A 14,508-nucleotide genomic window follows, 5' to 3' on the forward strand; every position below is an offset into this window, starting at 1 on the left:
TAACTGAAGCTAATCACACAAGGCTGATGACGCGAATCTTTCAAAGCTGGCTTTGATAAGACATACCATCTCCTTTTCAAGAAACGTTTGCATTTTGTAAAGAATGTTTATGACAGTGCACAAGGGACATCTTGTAAACACACAAAACCTGGTCAATTTCAAGCATCTACAACATTACGTAAAATGAGTGAGTCACAGGTCTAAACAATCCATCAATTCTACTAAAATGTCAAACAGCCACGTTTGGTCAAGTAAATTGTTATTGTATTTTGACGGATGGATTTGGCACTGAAGAAACAGTTTAAAATGAGGTTGCACGCATCAGTTTACTGTTACCTTTCCAATACTTTAATCATCCTTTCCTTAGAGTGCTAATCTCTTTTTCATTTCTTTTCTCCACCCACACCTTTGGATGTCCATACCAGTGTTTACAAGCTTCTGCCCAGACCTGCCCACTCTTGGCCGCCACTATCCCCTCACCTGTGCCCCATCTGCCATTATCAGTATCGTGACTGTCATCCAGCAGCAGCTATAACCTATGCTTGCATCCTACTCTATTACAATAATGATAGAGTCCGGTCCGAGGAGATGAGCTTCTCCAAACTTTTCAGGTTTAAGTCACAGTAAACAGCTTCAAAAGTCACATCTAAAGTCACTTGCCACAAGCTTTAACAGTTTTTTTTTCTATATGCTAATATCACACATTCTTTAGATTAAAGCATAAAGCATGTCAGTTCAGTCACACTTTAGTCCAGTTCTCACTACTAATTAAATATTAACTATAACTTTTGCTTCAATAAATCCCCAATTTTCAGTTTATTAATAGACAGTAAGGTAGATGTTAAGGTTAGGTATGTGCAGAATAAGGCATTAATATGTGTTAATATGTACTAATAAGAAAACAAAGTTCTAGTAATATGCAAGCTAAACAACAAATTAAACAACTTGTTAATAGTGAGAATTGGTTCCTAAAATAAAGTGTTACCGTCAGTTCATATACTGTACATATCACACTGATTCATGAAAACTTCAAAAAAAGTTCAAAAAAATTAAATGTATTATATATGAATAATAGCTTTGTTTCAGTTTATTTAGTTCACAAGAAAGAAAGAAAGAAAGAAAGAAAGAAAGAAAGAAAGAAAGAAAGAAAGAAAGAAAGAAAAGAAAAGAAAAGAAAAGAAAAGAAAAGAAAAGAAAAGATGTTCCCAAAAATCAATACTGACTATAACAAAATGTTGCATGATAATGGATGCTTTTTATTCAGCTATTTCTAAAAATCTGAGAAGGCACAGTGAATAGCAATTTTTTTCTATAATGGCACTACTACACACAGCAATCACTTCTCTTGACACACTTAGTATTACATGCAGAATATAAAATCATCTTCATCATTGACCTGAAATTGTATGAACACTGTTAAGCAGACACGAGGCTAAAGTCAGTAAAAGATGTGCTTACTGTCACTTTTTTATTTCAGGAAGATTCCAATAGTGTGACTTCTTGAACATGCCAACATAAAAATCTTTAAATCTAACTTCTACAGTCAAACATTTTTTATGCTGCATTAACTACTGTAAGCCTGCGGGAAATGCAACTGTTGGGACATTTGCTACCAAATCTCAAAACTAACAGTGTAACAATTCATTTTCTCAGTCTCTATTTTGTGATACCCACCCACAAGCAACAGCACTAATGTACTAAAATAATGAAAAAGAAAACGTCTAGGTTACGTAGGTAACCCTCGTTCCCTGAAGGAGGGAACGGAGACGTTACATGGGAATTCGCTTAGAATCCAATCATCTCTGAGCCTTATACAAAAGGCCAATGAAAATTGGCGAGTGGCATTTGCATGACGCGCCACGCCCCGTACATACGGGTATAAATAGCGACGTCATGCGCCAGTCAGACAGGTTCTTCGCTGAGGAGCCGGATTGAGCCGGCGTCAGCGCGACGACAGGGACGTGGCAGGGGATGTAACGTCTCCGTTCCCTCCTTCAGGGAACGAGGGTTACCTACGTAACCTAGACGTTCCCCTTCAGTCGAATCACTTCGACGTTACATGGGAACTGACCCTATGGAACAAGCCACGTCCCTGCGCCGCGTTACACAATGACCACGTGCCGGCAGGCGGACGTGTCAACAGGCGGACGTTAACGTAACCTTCCCAACGCCCTGGGGCCCGAGAAGGGGGGTCCCCAGGGATGCCAGAAACTGAAGCAGGGTTGGGGGGGCGGAGACATGAATTCTGTTCATGTGAAAATAAGAAATTCAATATATCCATAAGGGGGTTTTAGGGATATACGAGGGAAACAGAGGCCTTCTGGTTGACCCCTGGAAAAATATAGAGAAAAATAGCCACAACCTGCGGGGCGAAGGAGACCCGGCAGGAGCACAGTCAAGAACTACTCCGCGTCTAGCCCGGACTGAGGGGCATGGAGGACCCAGGTTCGCCGGAGGGAACAAACTGGGAGATAGCGCACGGATCCCCGTGGGAATGGCGCAGCAAGCCGACACTAGCCGTCCTCCCGGTCACCTGTCAGAACCCGGGAGGAGATGGCCTCTAAGCGAAGGTTGTAAAACCTGGCAAAGGTATTCGGTGTCGCCCAGCCGGCAGCTCTGCAGATGTCCGCTAATGAGGCGCCATGTGCCAATGCGTAGGAGGATGCAACACTCCGTGTGGAGTGGGCATGCAAGCCTAAGGGGCAAGGCTCTCCCTGATATAAGTAAGACAGGGAGATGGCTTCTACCACCCAATGCGCCAACCTCTGTTTGGAGACAGCATTCCCTTTCTGCTGACCTCCGAAGCAGACAAAGAGCTGCTCAGTGTGTCTGAAGTGCCGAGTGCGGTCTACGTAAGTGCGCAGAGCACGGACTGGACACAACGATGCTATAGCTGGGTCTGCCTCCTCCAAGGGCAGAGCTTGCAGGTTCACCACCTGATCGCGGAAAGGCGTGGTGGGAACCTTGGGCACATAGCCGGGCCGGGGTCTCAGGATGACGTGAGAATCGCCGGGCCCGAACTCCAGGCACGCTTCGTCGACAGAGAAAGCTTGCAGATCCCCCACCCTCTTGATGGAGGCCAACGCAGTCAGGAGCGCTGTCTTCAATGACAGAAACTTAAGCTCAACTGAGGCGAGGGGCTCGAAGGGAGGTCCCCGCAGGCCCTGGAGGGCGACGGAGAGGTCCCAAGAGGGTACGAGGCGCGTTCTGGGAGGATTGATCCTCCTAGCGCCTCTGAGGAATCTCACGACCAGAGGGTGCTTACCTAGGGATGATCCATCCACTGCATCGTGATGTGCGGCAATAGCGGCAACATACACTTTGAGAGTCGAAGGGGACAGCCTGCGCTCCAACTTCTCTTGCAGGAAGGAAAGCACAACTGCAATCGTGCATCTCTGTGGGTCCTGTTCTCGTGAGGAACACCAGTCGACGAATAGACCCCACCTCAGTGCGTACGCCTGCCTTGTAGAGGGGGCTCGGGACTGAGTAATGGTTTCTACCACGGCCTGTGGAAGGCCGGCGAGGTCAAAAGCGTCCCGTCCAGGAGCCAGACGTGCAGGTTCCATAGATCGGGACGTGGGTGCCAGATAGTGCCCATCCCCTGAGAAAGAAGGTCCTTCCTCAAGGGGATTTTCCAGGGAGGGGCTGCCGCGAGGGAAATGAGTTCTGGGAACCAGGTCCTGGCAGGCCAGTATGGGGCGACCAGGAGAACCTGCTCCTCGTCCTCCCTGATCTTGCACAGGGTCTGTGCAAGGAGGCTCACTGGGGGAAAGGCGTACTTGGGCCCCGGAGGCCAGCTGTGGACCAGAGCGTCCCTGCCGAGGGATACCTCGTTGAGGGAGAAGAACTGCTGGCAGTGGGAGGATTCGGGGGAGGCAAACAGATCTATCTGGGCCTCCCCGAAATGCCTCCAAATCAGCTGGACTGTCTCGGGGTGGAGTCGCCATTCTCCAGGGAGGGTGGACTGCCGTGAGAGCTGATCGGCTGCACGGTTGAGTTCCCCCGGAATGTGAATGGCTCGTAGCGATTTCAGCCACGTTTGACTCCAGAGGAGCAGACGGCGGGCGAGTTGTGACATGCAACGGGAGCGGAGGCCGCCCTGGTGGTTGATATAAACCACAGTCGCAGTGCTGTCGGTACGCACAAGTACGTGCTTCTGACACAACGTCGGTCGGAAGCGACGAAGGGCCAGAAGCACAGCCAGCAACTCGAGGCAATTGATGTGCCACTGCAGTCGAGGTCCTGTCCAGGAGCCCGAAGCTGCTTGCCCGTTGCACACAGCACCCCAACCCGTGGTGGAGGCATCCGTGTAAACCACGATGAGCCTGGACACCTGCCCCAGGGGTACTCCGGCCTGGAGAAAGGCAGGGTCTGACCACAGGCTGAATAGGCGGCGACACTGCGGGGAAACGCCAATCCGGAGTGTGCCACGGTGCCATGCCCGTCTCGGGACTCGGTCGTGTAGCCAGTGCTGAAGCGGTCTCATATGAAGCAAGCCCAGCGGCGTGACCGCAGCCGCAGCTGCCATATGCCCCAGGAGCCTCTGAAAAGTTTTTAGAGGAACCGCTGTCTTGTGCCTGAATAAATCTAGACATCTCAGCACCGACTGAGCGCGCTCGTTGGTGAGACGGGCTGTCATGGAGACCGAGTCCAGCTCCACACCGAGAAAAGAGATCCTCTGCACTGGGGAGAGTTTGCTCTTTTCTCGGTTGACCTGAAGGCCCAGGCGGCTGAGGTGCTGAAGCACCAGGTCCCTCTGGTCGCATAGCACCTCTCGAGAGTGGGCTATCAGAAGCCAGTCGTCGAGATAGTTGAGGATGCGGAAACCTGACAGCCAAAGAGGGGCCAGGGCCGCTTCCGCAACCTTGGTGAAAACGCGAGGAGAGAGGGACAGGCCGAATGGGAGAACCTTGTACTGGTATGCTCGACCCTCGAACGCAAACCGAAGAAAGGGCCTGTGGCGAGGAAGAATCGAGACATGAAAGTACGCGTCCTTCAGGTCGATGGCTGCAAACCAATCCTGGGGACGAATGCATGAGAGCATGCGCTTCGTCGTAAGCATCTTGAACGGCAGCCTGAGAAGGGACCGATTCAGGACTCTGAGATCCAGGATGGGTCTTAACCCACCACTCTTTTTGGGCACGATGAAGTAGGGACTGTAAAACCCTGACCTCATCTCGGCTGGAGGGACAAGCTCGATCGCATCCTTCGCCAGTAGGACTGCGACCTCTGCACGCAGGACAGCGGCGTGGGTGTCTGAGTGGACACAAGTGTGAAGGACACCTCTGTACCTGGGTGGAGCTTTGGCGAACTGAATCGCATAGCCGAGACGTACCGTCCGTATCAACCACCGCGAGGGGCTGGGGAGCTGAAGCCAGGCCCCCAAGCGCCTCGACAGGGGTGTCAAGGGAACGTTGACCGACGTGACCATGGTGGGGCAGCCTAGGGGGGGAACAGGGAGGGGAGACAAGCTGCTCTGAGCAGGGCCTACCTTCTTCCCAGGTTCCCGCGCTGGCGAGAGACAGCTCCGTATCCGGCTCCGAGAGGGCATCCTGGTGCCGCCCGGAACGGGAACACGAGGCCGAGGCCCCGGAGGTGAAGGAAATTGCTCTTTTATTGAAGTTGTGGGTACCGCCGACCCGTAGGCCGGCGGCAGCGTTAAAGTGCACAACAACCCCCGGCCCTCCACCGGGAGCGGGGACGTGCCTCCGGGTTGCCCGCGTCAGGGACGTTTCGCGGCTCTTTTGTGGGTGTTCTTCGCAGGTCCCTGAGAGGCGGGCGGCGCCCCGCCCCCGCAGCCGGCTCGACGTCGGGCCGTCTCCTTCTTGGGTTCAGCAGGCGACGGAGCAGGTTTGGTGGGGGCCGCGGGGGGGCGCCCTCGGCGACGAGCGGGGGGAGGCTGGGCCACCGGCGGCGGGATGGGTTTGGACTCGCGGCGGGGCAGGATGTGTTGGATGGCCTCCCTCTGCTTCTGGACCGCCGAGAACTGCTGGGCAAAGTCCTCGACAGTGTCGCCGAATAGGCCACTCTGGGAGATAGGAGCGTCAAGAAAGCGAGCCTTGTCGACGTCTGCCATCTGGGCCAGAGTGAGCCATAGGTGTCGCTCCTGGACCACGGCTGTGGACATCACCTGACCAAGGGAACGCGCCGTGACCTTCGTCGCCCGTAGGGCGAAGTCGGTGGCGGCGCGGAGTTCTTCCATAACCCCCTGGTCGGGACCACCCTCGTGCAGCTGTTTCAGGGCCTGGGCCTGATAAACTTGTAAAATCGCCATAGCATGCAGGGCGGTGGCGGCCTGTCCAGCGGCGTGATAAACGCGGCCCGCAAGAGCGGACGAACGCTCACACGCCCTGGACGGGAGATGCGGACGATCCCGCCAGGTGGCAGCGCCGCGCGGGCACAAGTGCACCGCTACAGCGCGCTCGACCCGGGGAATCGCTGCATACCCCCTGGCCGCCCCGCCATCGAGGGTGGCGAGGGGAGAGGAGCTGGGGCGGGGCCGTGATGAAAAAGGGGCCCGCCAAGATCTTGTCAGCTCCTCGTGCACCTCCGGGAAGAATGGGACCGAGGGAGGGCGAGGTGGAGCCGCGGGGGCCCTCCCCAGGAACCAATCATCCAGCCTAGAAGGATCGGCCGGGGGCGCCTGGGGCACCTCCAAACCGATCCCCCTGGCGGCCCGGAGAAGCATAGTCGACAGCTCGACGTCCACCTCAGACGGAGCGGCCACCTCAGCAGGGGGTCGCGCCGCCGAAGCGTCCGCCTCACCGACCGACTCTCCCTCTGATGCTGCGATCGACATCTCATCCTCCGCAGGAGCACCGAAGGAGACGCTCAGCCCGCTGGGCGGGGAAGCGTACTGCTCCGGGAACTCGACGGGACCACGCTGTGTGACAGAAGACCGCAGGGCTTTCTGGGCCGGCGGTGCGTTCTGCACAGTGACTGTTAAGTCCCCCCCGCGCCTGGCCGCGGTGGCCGAAAAGCATTGACGACTTAACGACGGACCGCGGGAGGAAGACGGGGGGAGCCGCCTCGCGAACGAGCGGCGGGACTTCAGCGTGGTCATGGTCATGCATTCGCAATGAATGCATTCACCATCCATGAACGCTGCCTCAGCGTGCTCTTTCCCCAAACACGTGAGGCAGTGATCATGTCCGTCCGCAGGAGGGAGGAAACTACCGCATCCTGAAGCGCACGGCCGAAAAGCCATTCTGAAAAGAACGTCTTAACAGCCGTGAGAAATTGCTCTTTTAGCTCCCGGTCTGCCCAGGGAAAAAGCCGCGGGGCGGCTGTGCACTCAACGGGACTTTCTCGCTGGAATGCAGTGCGGCTGTAATGGCCGTGAAAACGGCAGCCCGCGGGAGATCGCTGACGATTGCAACGGTAAGCTCTTTTAGATTGTTGCAGAACGCCAGAAGAGAGAGCAGGAACTCTGGAAGAACTCTTGAAGATGAAAACTCTTTAGCAGAGAGAACAGCAGGCTCAATCATTCAGACGGATCTGAAGCGAAGAAGCTGTCTGACTGGCGCATGACGTCGCTATTTATACCCGTATGTACGGGGCGTGGCGCGTCATGCAAATGCCACTCGCCAATTTTCATTGGCCTTTTGTATAAGGCTCAGAGATGATTGGATTCTAAGCGAATTCCCATGTAACGTCGAAGTGATTCGACTGAAGGGGAACTGAAATAGACACTGAAAATAAAGGAATGAATGAATATGGTAAATACAGAAATGTTTAATAAATATATATAACAGTATCTCAATGCTACTACAGCATGCAGTGTTTTCCATACATTTCAACTGCAAAATCTCCTCATGCCAATTGATTGGAATGTACAGGAGACAAAAGAAAGAGACCCCTGGGTTAAAAAAAATATTACTGCAATAATTTTAAGATTAGAGAGTAAGACAGCACACTGTAAGTTACAGTAGTACAGTTAAGGGGCTTATATTTAAATCCCCTTTTATCTCTGGTTTATCCCTCCAGCTTGTATCTACACACAATCATGCACACACTTAATATGCAAGAGTAAATGTTGATTTTTCTGCTGGAGTGGCAAAAGATCAGACTCCTTCTGACCATATGTTTAGCAGGAGGAACATTTTTAAAAATCATGCAATAACACCTGTCTTTGTTTGCAATAATCACAGCAAAAAGCAATGCGTGTGCACTTGCATTTGAATGCATAAATACAAACACAAATTACATTAGGCTTATAAACTAAGCTCATAATGATAAAAACAGCTTCATGAAATTTTCATTCTTTTATTATGATACTATCAACAAAATATCCATAGCTGACATCGCATGCTGTCTAAGTAGGTACTAAAACAAGTGTGTTCTATATGGAATGTGTGTAGTATGAATAAAATCCGAACATACTACAACCACCATGTTGTCATTGTTATATTGTCATATATGTTGTGTTGTTTCACTGACATTCACAAAGAATCTCCCACAACCTCATGGGACAGTAAAGTGTCCATTGGATGCGCACTTCAAAATCTTATTAGAAAGTACTTAGTAGGAAGTGTTTCTGAACACTGTAAATTCTCTTTTAACTGCTTTTTGCCTAACTATAGGGAAGTAAGCATATTTGAAAGCAGGGCATGTTTTTCCTTTAGTTTTGAAAAATGTAAAGATGGAAGAATGAAACATAATCAGTAGGGCTGCCCCCTAATAGTCGACTTACCGTTAGTCGTGAAAAGAGGCTTGGTCGACCAAAATTGTATTAGTTGCTTAGTCGCAGAAAGAAAATTTGCCAAGTCACAAAATCTGTGACCAACAGATCGTTAACGGCTAGTCTATATGTGGTAATATACTGTAGCATCAGACAGGACATCCAACATTCATTATCATTCACCAACATTAAATATGGCTTTTCATCTGAAAGATGTATGTAGTAGCAACTTTAAATGGCAGCTCAGCCTAATTAACCTAGAAAAATGTGCCCTATTCAAGTGTCTGAGTGCAGAGTATGGAAGCTGAACAGTAGCGCATGAAAGATGGAAACGCTGGTGCAGTCACTTGATCTTAAAATACTCAGTCATTTTTGGTCAAACTGATAAAAGTAATACATATTTTGATTCTGTAAATACTACGTTTATTTGTGTGCACTCAGAATAACAACGAAACGTTGCACTTTTGTAAAATAATGAAACCAAATGAGATGTGCTTTCTGCCGTCTCTGTGTTTGTAAACTTCAGCGCGAAACTTTGAAACTCTGTGTACACTGGCCTTACAGACATGAAAATATATCTATAGAGAGTGAAATTTACTAATTCAAATAGAAATATTCTTCACACGGATTATGTAATACATATACAGGCGCATCCACCACTGCGGAAATTATGAGTCAGTATTGCCAACTTTATCTCTTAAGCCAAAAACAAAGAAAGCACTAGTTTATCAATAAATTACTAAAACACTAATGCAGTTTCCTTTCTGTTTTTCCCTGACACATTCATAATTATTATATCTGCTGGTGTGCTATGGCAAGCTTTTTTCCGTGCACTAGCTTGAGCGCTTATTAGGCTATGTAGGCAATTAAAGGTGCATTGTTATGATCCATATGGTTTATGGTTTATTATTATGGCTATATGGTGCTTAAAATGAATGACTACTAGTCGACCAGAAAAATCTTTAGCCGAGGGCAGCCAGGGTAATGAGTAATTATTGAGTAATTAATGACAGAACTATCCCATTAACATCTAATAGAAAACTACAGGAAAAAGACTAGGACTCTGTGTACTGTACATATATGTGACCCTGGACCGCAAAACCAGTCATAAGGGTATTTTATTTTTATTTTTTTTAAATTGAAATTTATTATCTAAATCATCTGGAATCTGAATAAATAAACTTTCCATTGATGTATGGTTTGTTAGGATAGGATAATAATTGGGCGAGATACAACTATTTGAAAATCTGGAATCTGAGGGTGCAAATAAATCAAAATATTGAGAAAATCGCCTTATAGTTGTCCAAATGAAGTCAATGCATATAACTAATGAAAAATAAAGTTTTTATATATTTATGGTAAGAAAAATTACAATATATCTTCATGCAACATGTTCTTTACTTAATATCCTAATTATTTTTGGCATAAAAGAGAAATCAATAATGTTGACCCATATAGTGTAATGTTGGCTATTTCTACAAATATACCCATGCTACTTATGAGTGGTTTTGTGGTCCAGAATCACATATTTTCAAAACCAATTAGTTGTCAAAATAACTAATTGACTAAATTTTTAAGGCCTAAGACTTTAAATTTATTTCTATGGGAGCCAAGCAATTGTTTGTGCCAGAGAAAGCACTGAAAGCGACGAAAAGTTCAAAAATGCTCAACTTCCAAGAAATTAGTCAAATAAAATGCTGGGTTGTTGTAAGGTTGTGATGCAGGTAGTGACATTTGCCATGACATGAGTGATTTAAAAAATGCAGTTGTGCTGGAGTGTGTGCTGAATTTAGTGTGTAAATAGTATTGTTTACATTTTGGATGCTTTGCAGTTATATATATTTACTTTGGGCATTCAGGAAGAAAGCTAGCATCTTTCCAACTGTAATTGTGAGTATATGATGGTTACATTGACCGTGTGCTGAAAAAAAAAACATACACTCTCAAAAAGGATGTGTTAATTTTAAACACATTGTTTGTGTTATGTCTATTTTAGCACATTTTGTGTTACTTTGTGTTAAATGTGTGTTAAAAACGAAAAAGAAAATATGTGTTTCCAACACAATATGTGTTAAATATCAGCCAATCACATTGCTGCTTGCGTCACTTCATGAGCCGTTATTCTACTGAGACAAGCTAATTTCCTCATGCTTCAAGTTTTCATCGTCAGCAGACATAACATCGATGTGTGAAGGTAAGAAATGTTTGTATTTGCCATTATACGTTTTTAAAATGTCTTTTGTGATCGTTTGGAGACGGTCGAGGGGCATTTGGCACATATATGTGGTAGCCGGAAAACTGCGCCTGCTGCACATCTCGACGGTGGGAGCTTATTTTAACAAGCTTTACAGTTTATTTTGTTAGATTAATTGTGAACAGAATCGCTTTTAATTAATCACTGACACGTTGTAGTGCTTCACATGAGGAAATGCATTCGTTCGTCGCATCTCTCTCTTTGAAAATGAACAGATTCGTGGTGCCATGTATTGTGCAAATTGCCATAACGCTAACATAATCTCTGATGCTTAAGCTTTTCTTGCCTTTTTAGCTATAGCTATTTTACAATATTCGCTATGTGTAGCCTATAAATAACAAAAATATCTTTATTTTACTCTTGCAGCTTTGAATGGAAGATACTCTTGAAGCGCTTGTGGCAGTTACTGACGAGACAGGAGACAAAGGAGAGACTTCATCTCACTGACCCTCAACATCACTTGTATGCTGATGAAAATATGTAAATAAAATGATTAATACTTAAGAGGTTGTCAAATACCACATTTTTCAAAAATTTAAAGTACAAACTTTATAAACCATTAACAACTTTTCACTCAAGGAACAATTAAAATGTTGAAATGACTGTATTGTGATTGTTTACCTCTCTTTTTTTTAACATTTTTGAGTTTTTATGTAATTGTTAGTAGCAGGTTTAATAAATTGTGTTTAAACTATACATTAGTTTGCAGTGTCTTTATTGCATACAACAATTGTTAAAAAAATAACACATACTTGACACAAATTGTGTATTTATAACACAATAGTGTGTAGAAAAAAACAAAACATTTTCTGTGTTAGTTGGGTTAACACACTGGTTGAGTTAAAACTAACACAAAATGTGTTGTCCTTAACTAGACACAAAGGTGTGTTAAGAAACAACACAGGCTGTGTTGTTTTTAACACATCCTTTTTAAGAGTGTAGATTAAACACATTCACTGCAGAGTAATCACGCCGTAAGCCTGGTTTTAGATCCATCTGAAATTGGACGTGTTTACATGACGCATTCATCTGTACAAAAAAGTGGAGCACAATGGCTTTCAAATAAATGTAACTACAGTACTCATCCAGCATCCCGTCCCTAATTAAAAATCAAGCAGAAACAGCGCTGTACAGTTACTGTATAAACTTACTGTGTTGGCAGTGGATTCCGTTGAAGCCTGATGGGCACTTGCAGACGTATCCAATGAATGTGTCGCCCCTGAACGTTTCACTGATTTCACAGGTGCCTCCATTGTGACAAGGGTTTGGATGACAGGGTCCTGTAATTTAGACAAAATAGAAATAAGCAGGCAGGCTGAAGTGTTTTTGATGTATGTAAGTGTTCACAACCCACATGATGGGTTAGATAAACAGATGTGTTAGAAACAGACATCAGCAGTTTATAACACGGCCTGCAGTGTAAGCACTTGCATCTCTTGTCTACAGTGGCTCAAATAACAACTCATTTGACATACAGAGGGGAAAAAAAGATAAATGATTGAACACACCGAAGGAGAGGATGAAATGAGACAGAGTCACAGAGAGAAAGAGAGAAATGTAAGTATAAGCATCACTTGCTGAGGTCACCATGGGGCAGCTTGAGGGATAAATGCTATCATGGGCACTGTATTACTTCTCCTGGCACTGTGTCAACACACAGACAGACAGACAGACGAGAACGAGAACGAGAACGAGAGAGAGAGAGAGAGAGAGAGAGAGAGAGAGAGAGAGAGAGAGAGAGAGAGAGAGAGAGAGAGAGAGAGAGAGAATAAGTGCTGGCATTTCACTCAATCGTTATAATCAGTCAGAGAGTTAAATCAGAGCAGAAATTAATGGATGAGTATGTGAAAAGGTCAAAGTAAGGTTATGGGAGCAATGCTCTTTGACAGGATGCCAGTTTAATGACATTTTAGTGAAAGATGGATTCAGTAAAGGTATGACACATATGGCATATATTATGTAACTAGATAATATCTGGCATATGTACATTTATTGTAATGTGCCTTGACAGGAAGATTGTCTCCTCCAGCTGATTCTGTTTCCTCTCAAGGTTTTTATCCCTCTTTTACACTGTAAAATATGAGGTGATTACAGACTTTTTAGAGTGAAATTGCTTCATTTAATTTAAGTAAGTAGAGATTTTTTAGAAAAGTTAAGCTGTCATGTTTGTTAATAGAGTAATTATCTACTTTGATTGTTTTGGTTTGTTTCTATGCAAATTGCAAAAACAAATCTCATTAAAAATATTTTGTGTTGTTTAACTGAAATATATTTGTGTAATATTTATCTGTTTATCTATATGTGACCCTGGACCACAAAACCAGTCATAAGGTTAAATTTTACAAAATTGAGATGTATACATCATATGAAAGATAAAAATATATTGATATATGATTTGTTAGGATAGGACAATATTTGGCCGAGATACATCTATTTGAATATCTGGAATCTACTTGGAAAATCACCTTTAAAGATCTCCAAATTAAGTTCTTTACAATGCATTTTACTAATCAAAAATTACATTTTGATATATTTATAGTAGGAATTTTACAAAAAATCTTCATGGAACATGATATTTACTTAATTTCCTAATGATTTTTGGCATAAAAGAAAAAACAATAATTTTGACCCATACCATATATTTTTGGCTATTGCTACAAATATACCCTAGCGACTTAAGACTGGTTTTGTGGTCCAGGGTCACATATCTACCATTTAAAAGTTTCTGATCTTTTTTTTAATGATGTTTCGCCCTCTTTTTCTTTTTTCTCCATTTTTATTGAGATACATGTGTACACCAATGTACATGGAAGCAATGTATTTATGTGTGTATATGTACATGCACACACACACACACACACACACACATATATATATATATATATATATACACACACACACACACACACACACACACACACACACACACACACACACACACACACACACACATATATACACAAATACATAAAGACATAAGGACATAAATACACATCGTTCATTTTAGTGTTTACATTTAATTAAATTTTTTTAGGATTTTGAAAGAAGTCTCTTATGCTCATTAAGGTTACATTTGTTTGATTAAAAAAATAAAAAATAAAAACAGTGTAATATTGTGAAATATTCCTAAAATTTTAAATACTGAAAACAGCTACTTGATATTTTTTTGTGTCAACTGTGATTAATGTTTATTTTTAGGATTCTTTGAATGTTAGAATAGTACATATAGTCAAACCAAAATTTATTCAGACACCTTCAGCTTTTCCCATTATCACAGTTTATTCACTAGAGTTTAGACAATGGCAATTAAATTATGATAAGAACTCAGTTAAATTGTGTCAGAACAAGTTCATCTTGATAATGTCAGATAACTAAAATATGGTCAGATCAAAGTGTCAAATCAAATTTTTTTCAGTTTTACTTGTAGTCCACCATATGAAGAGTTTTTGGGTATAATATGTCACAGTTTACTTTATTTTGCTATCCTCACTTACATAAATGAACTATAGCGTCCTGCACCCACTAGTAAAATATCAAAAATGATATCTGGTGTCAATAATTTTTGGTTTGACTG

The 14,508-nt window shown here is 44.6% G+C and overlaps 1 protein-coding gene across 3 annotated transcripts in view; it reads right to left on the bottom strand.

The window, feature by feature from the left end:
* edil3a (EGF-like repeats and discoidin I-like domains 3a) overlaps window positions 1–14,508 on the bottom strand; it is a 211,750-nt gene that overhangs the window by 118,519 nt on the left and 78,723 nt on the right. For all 3 annotated transcript variants that reach the window (XM_073839789.1, XM_073839788.1, XM_073839787.1), the window contains one exon: window positions 12,086–12,214. In XM_073839789.1, coding sequence (XP_073695890.1) covers window positions 12,086–12,214 — 129 coding nt within the window. The remainder of the gene's footprint in view (window positions 1–12,085; window positions 12,215–14,508) is intronic.

This window comes from Garra rufa, chromosome 5 (assembly GCF_049309525.1).
Source record: "Garra rufa chromosome 5, GarRuf1.0, whole genome shotgun sequence".
Lineage (NCBI taxonomy): Eukaryota > Metazoa > Chordata > Actinopteri > Cypriniformes > Cyprinidae > Garra > Garra rufa.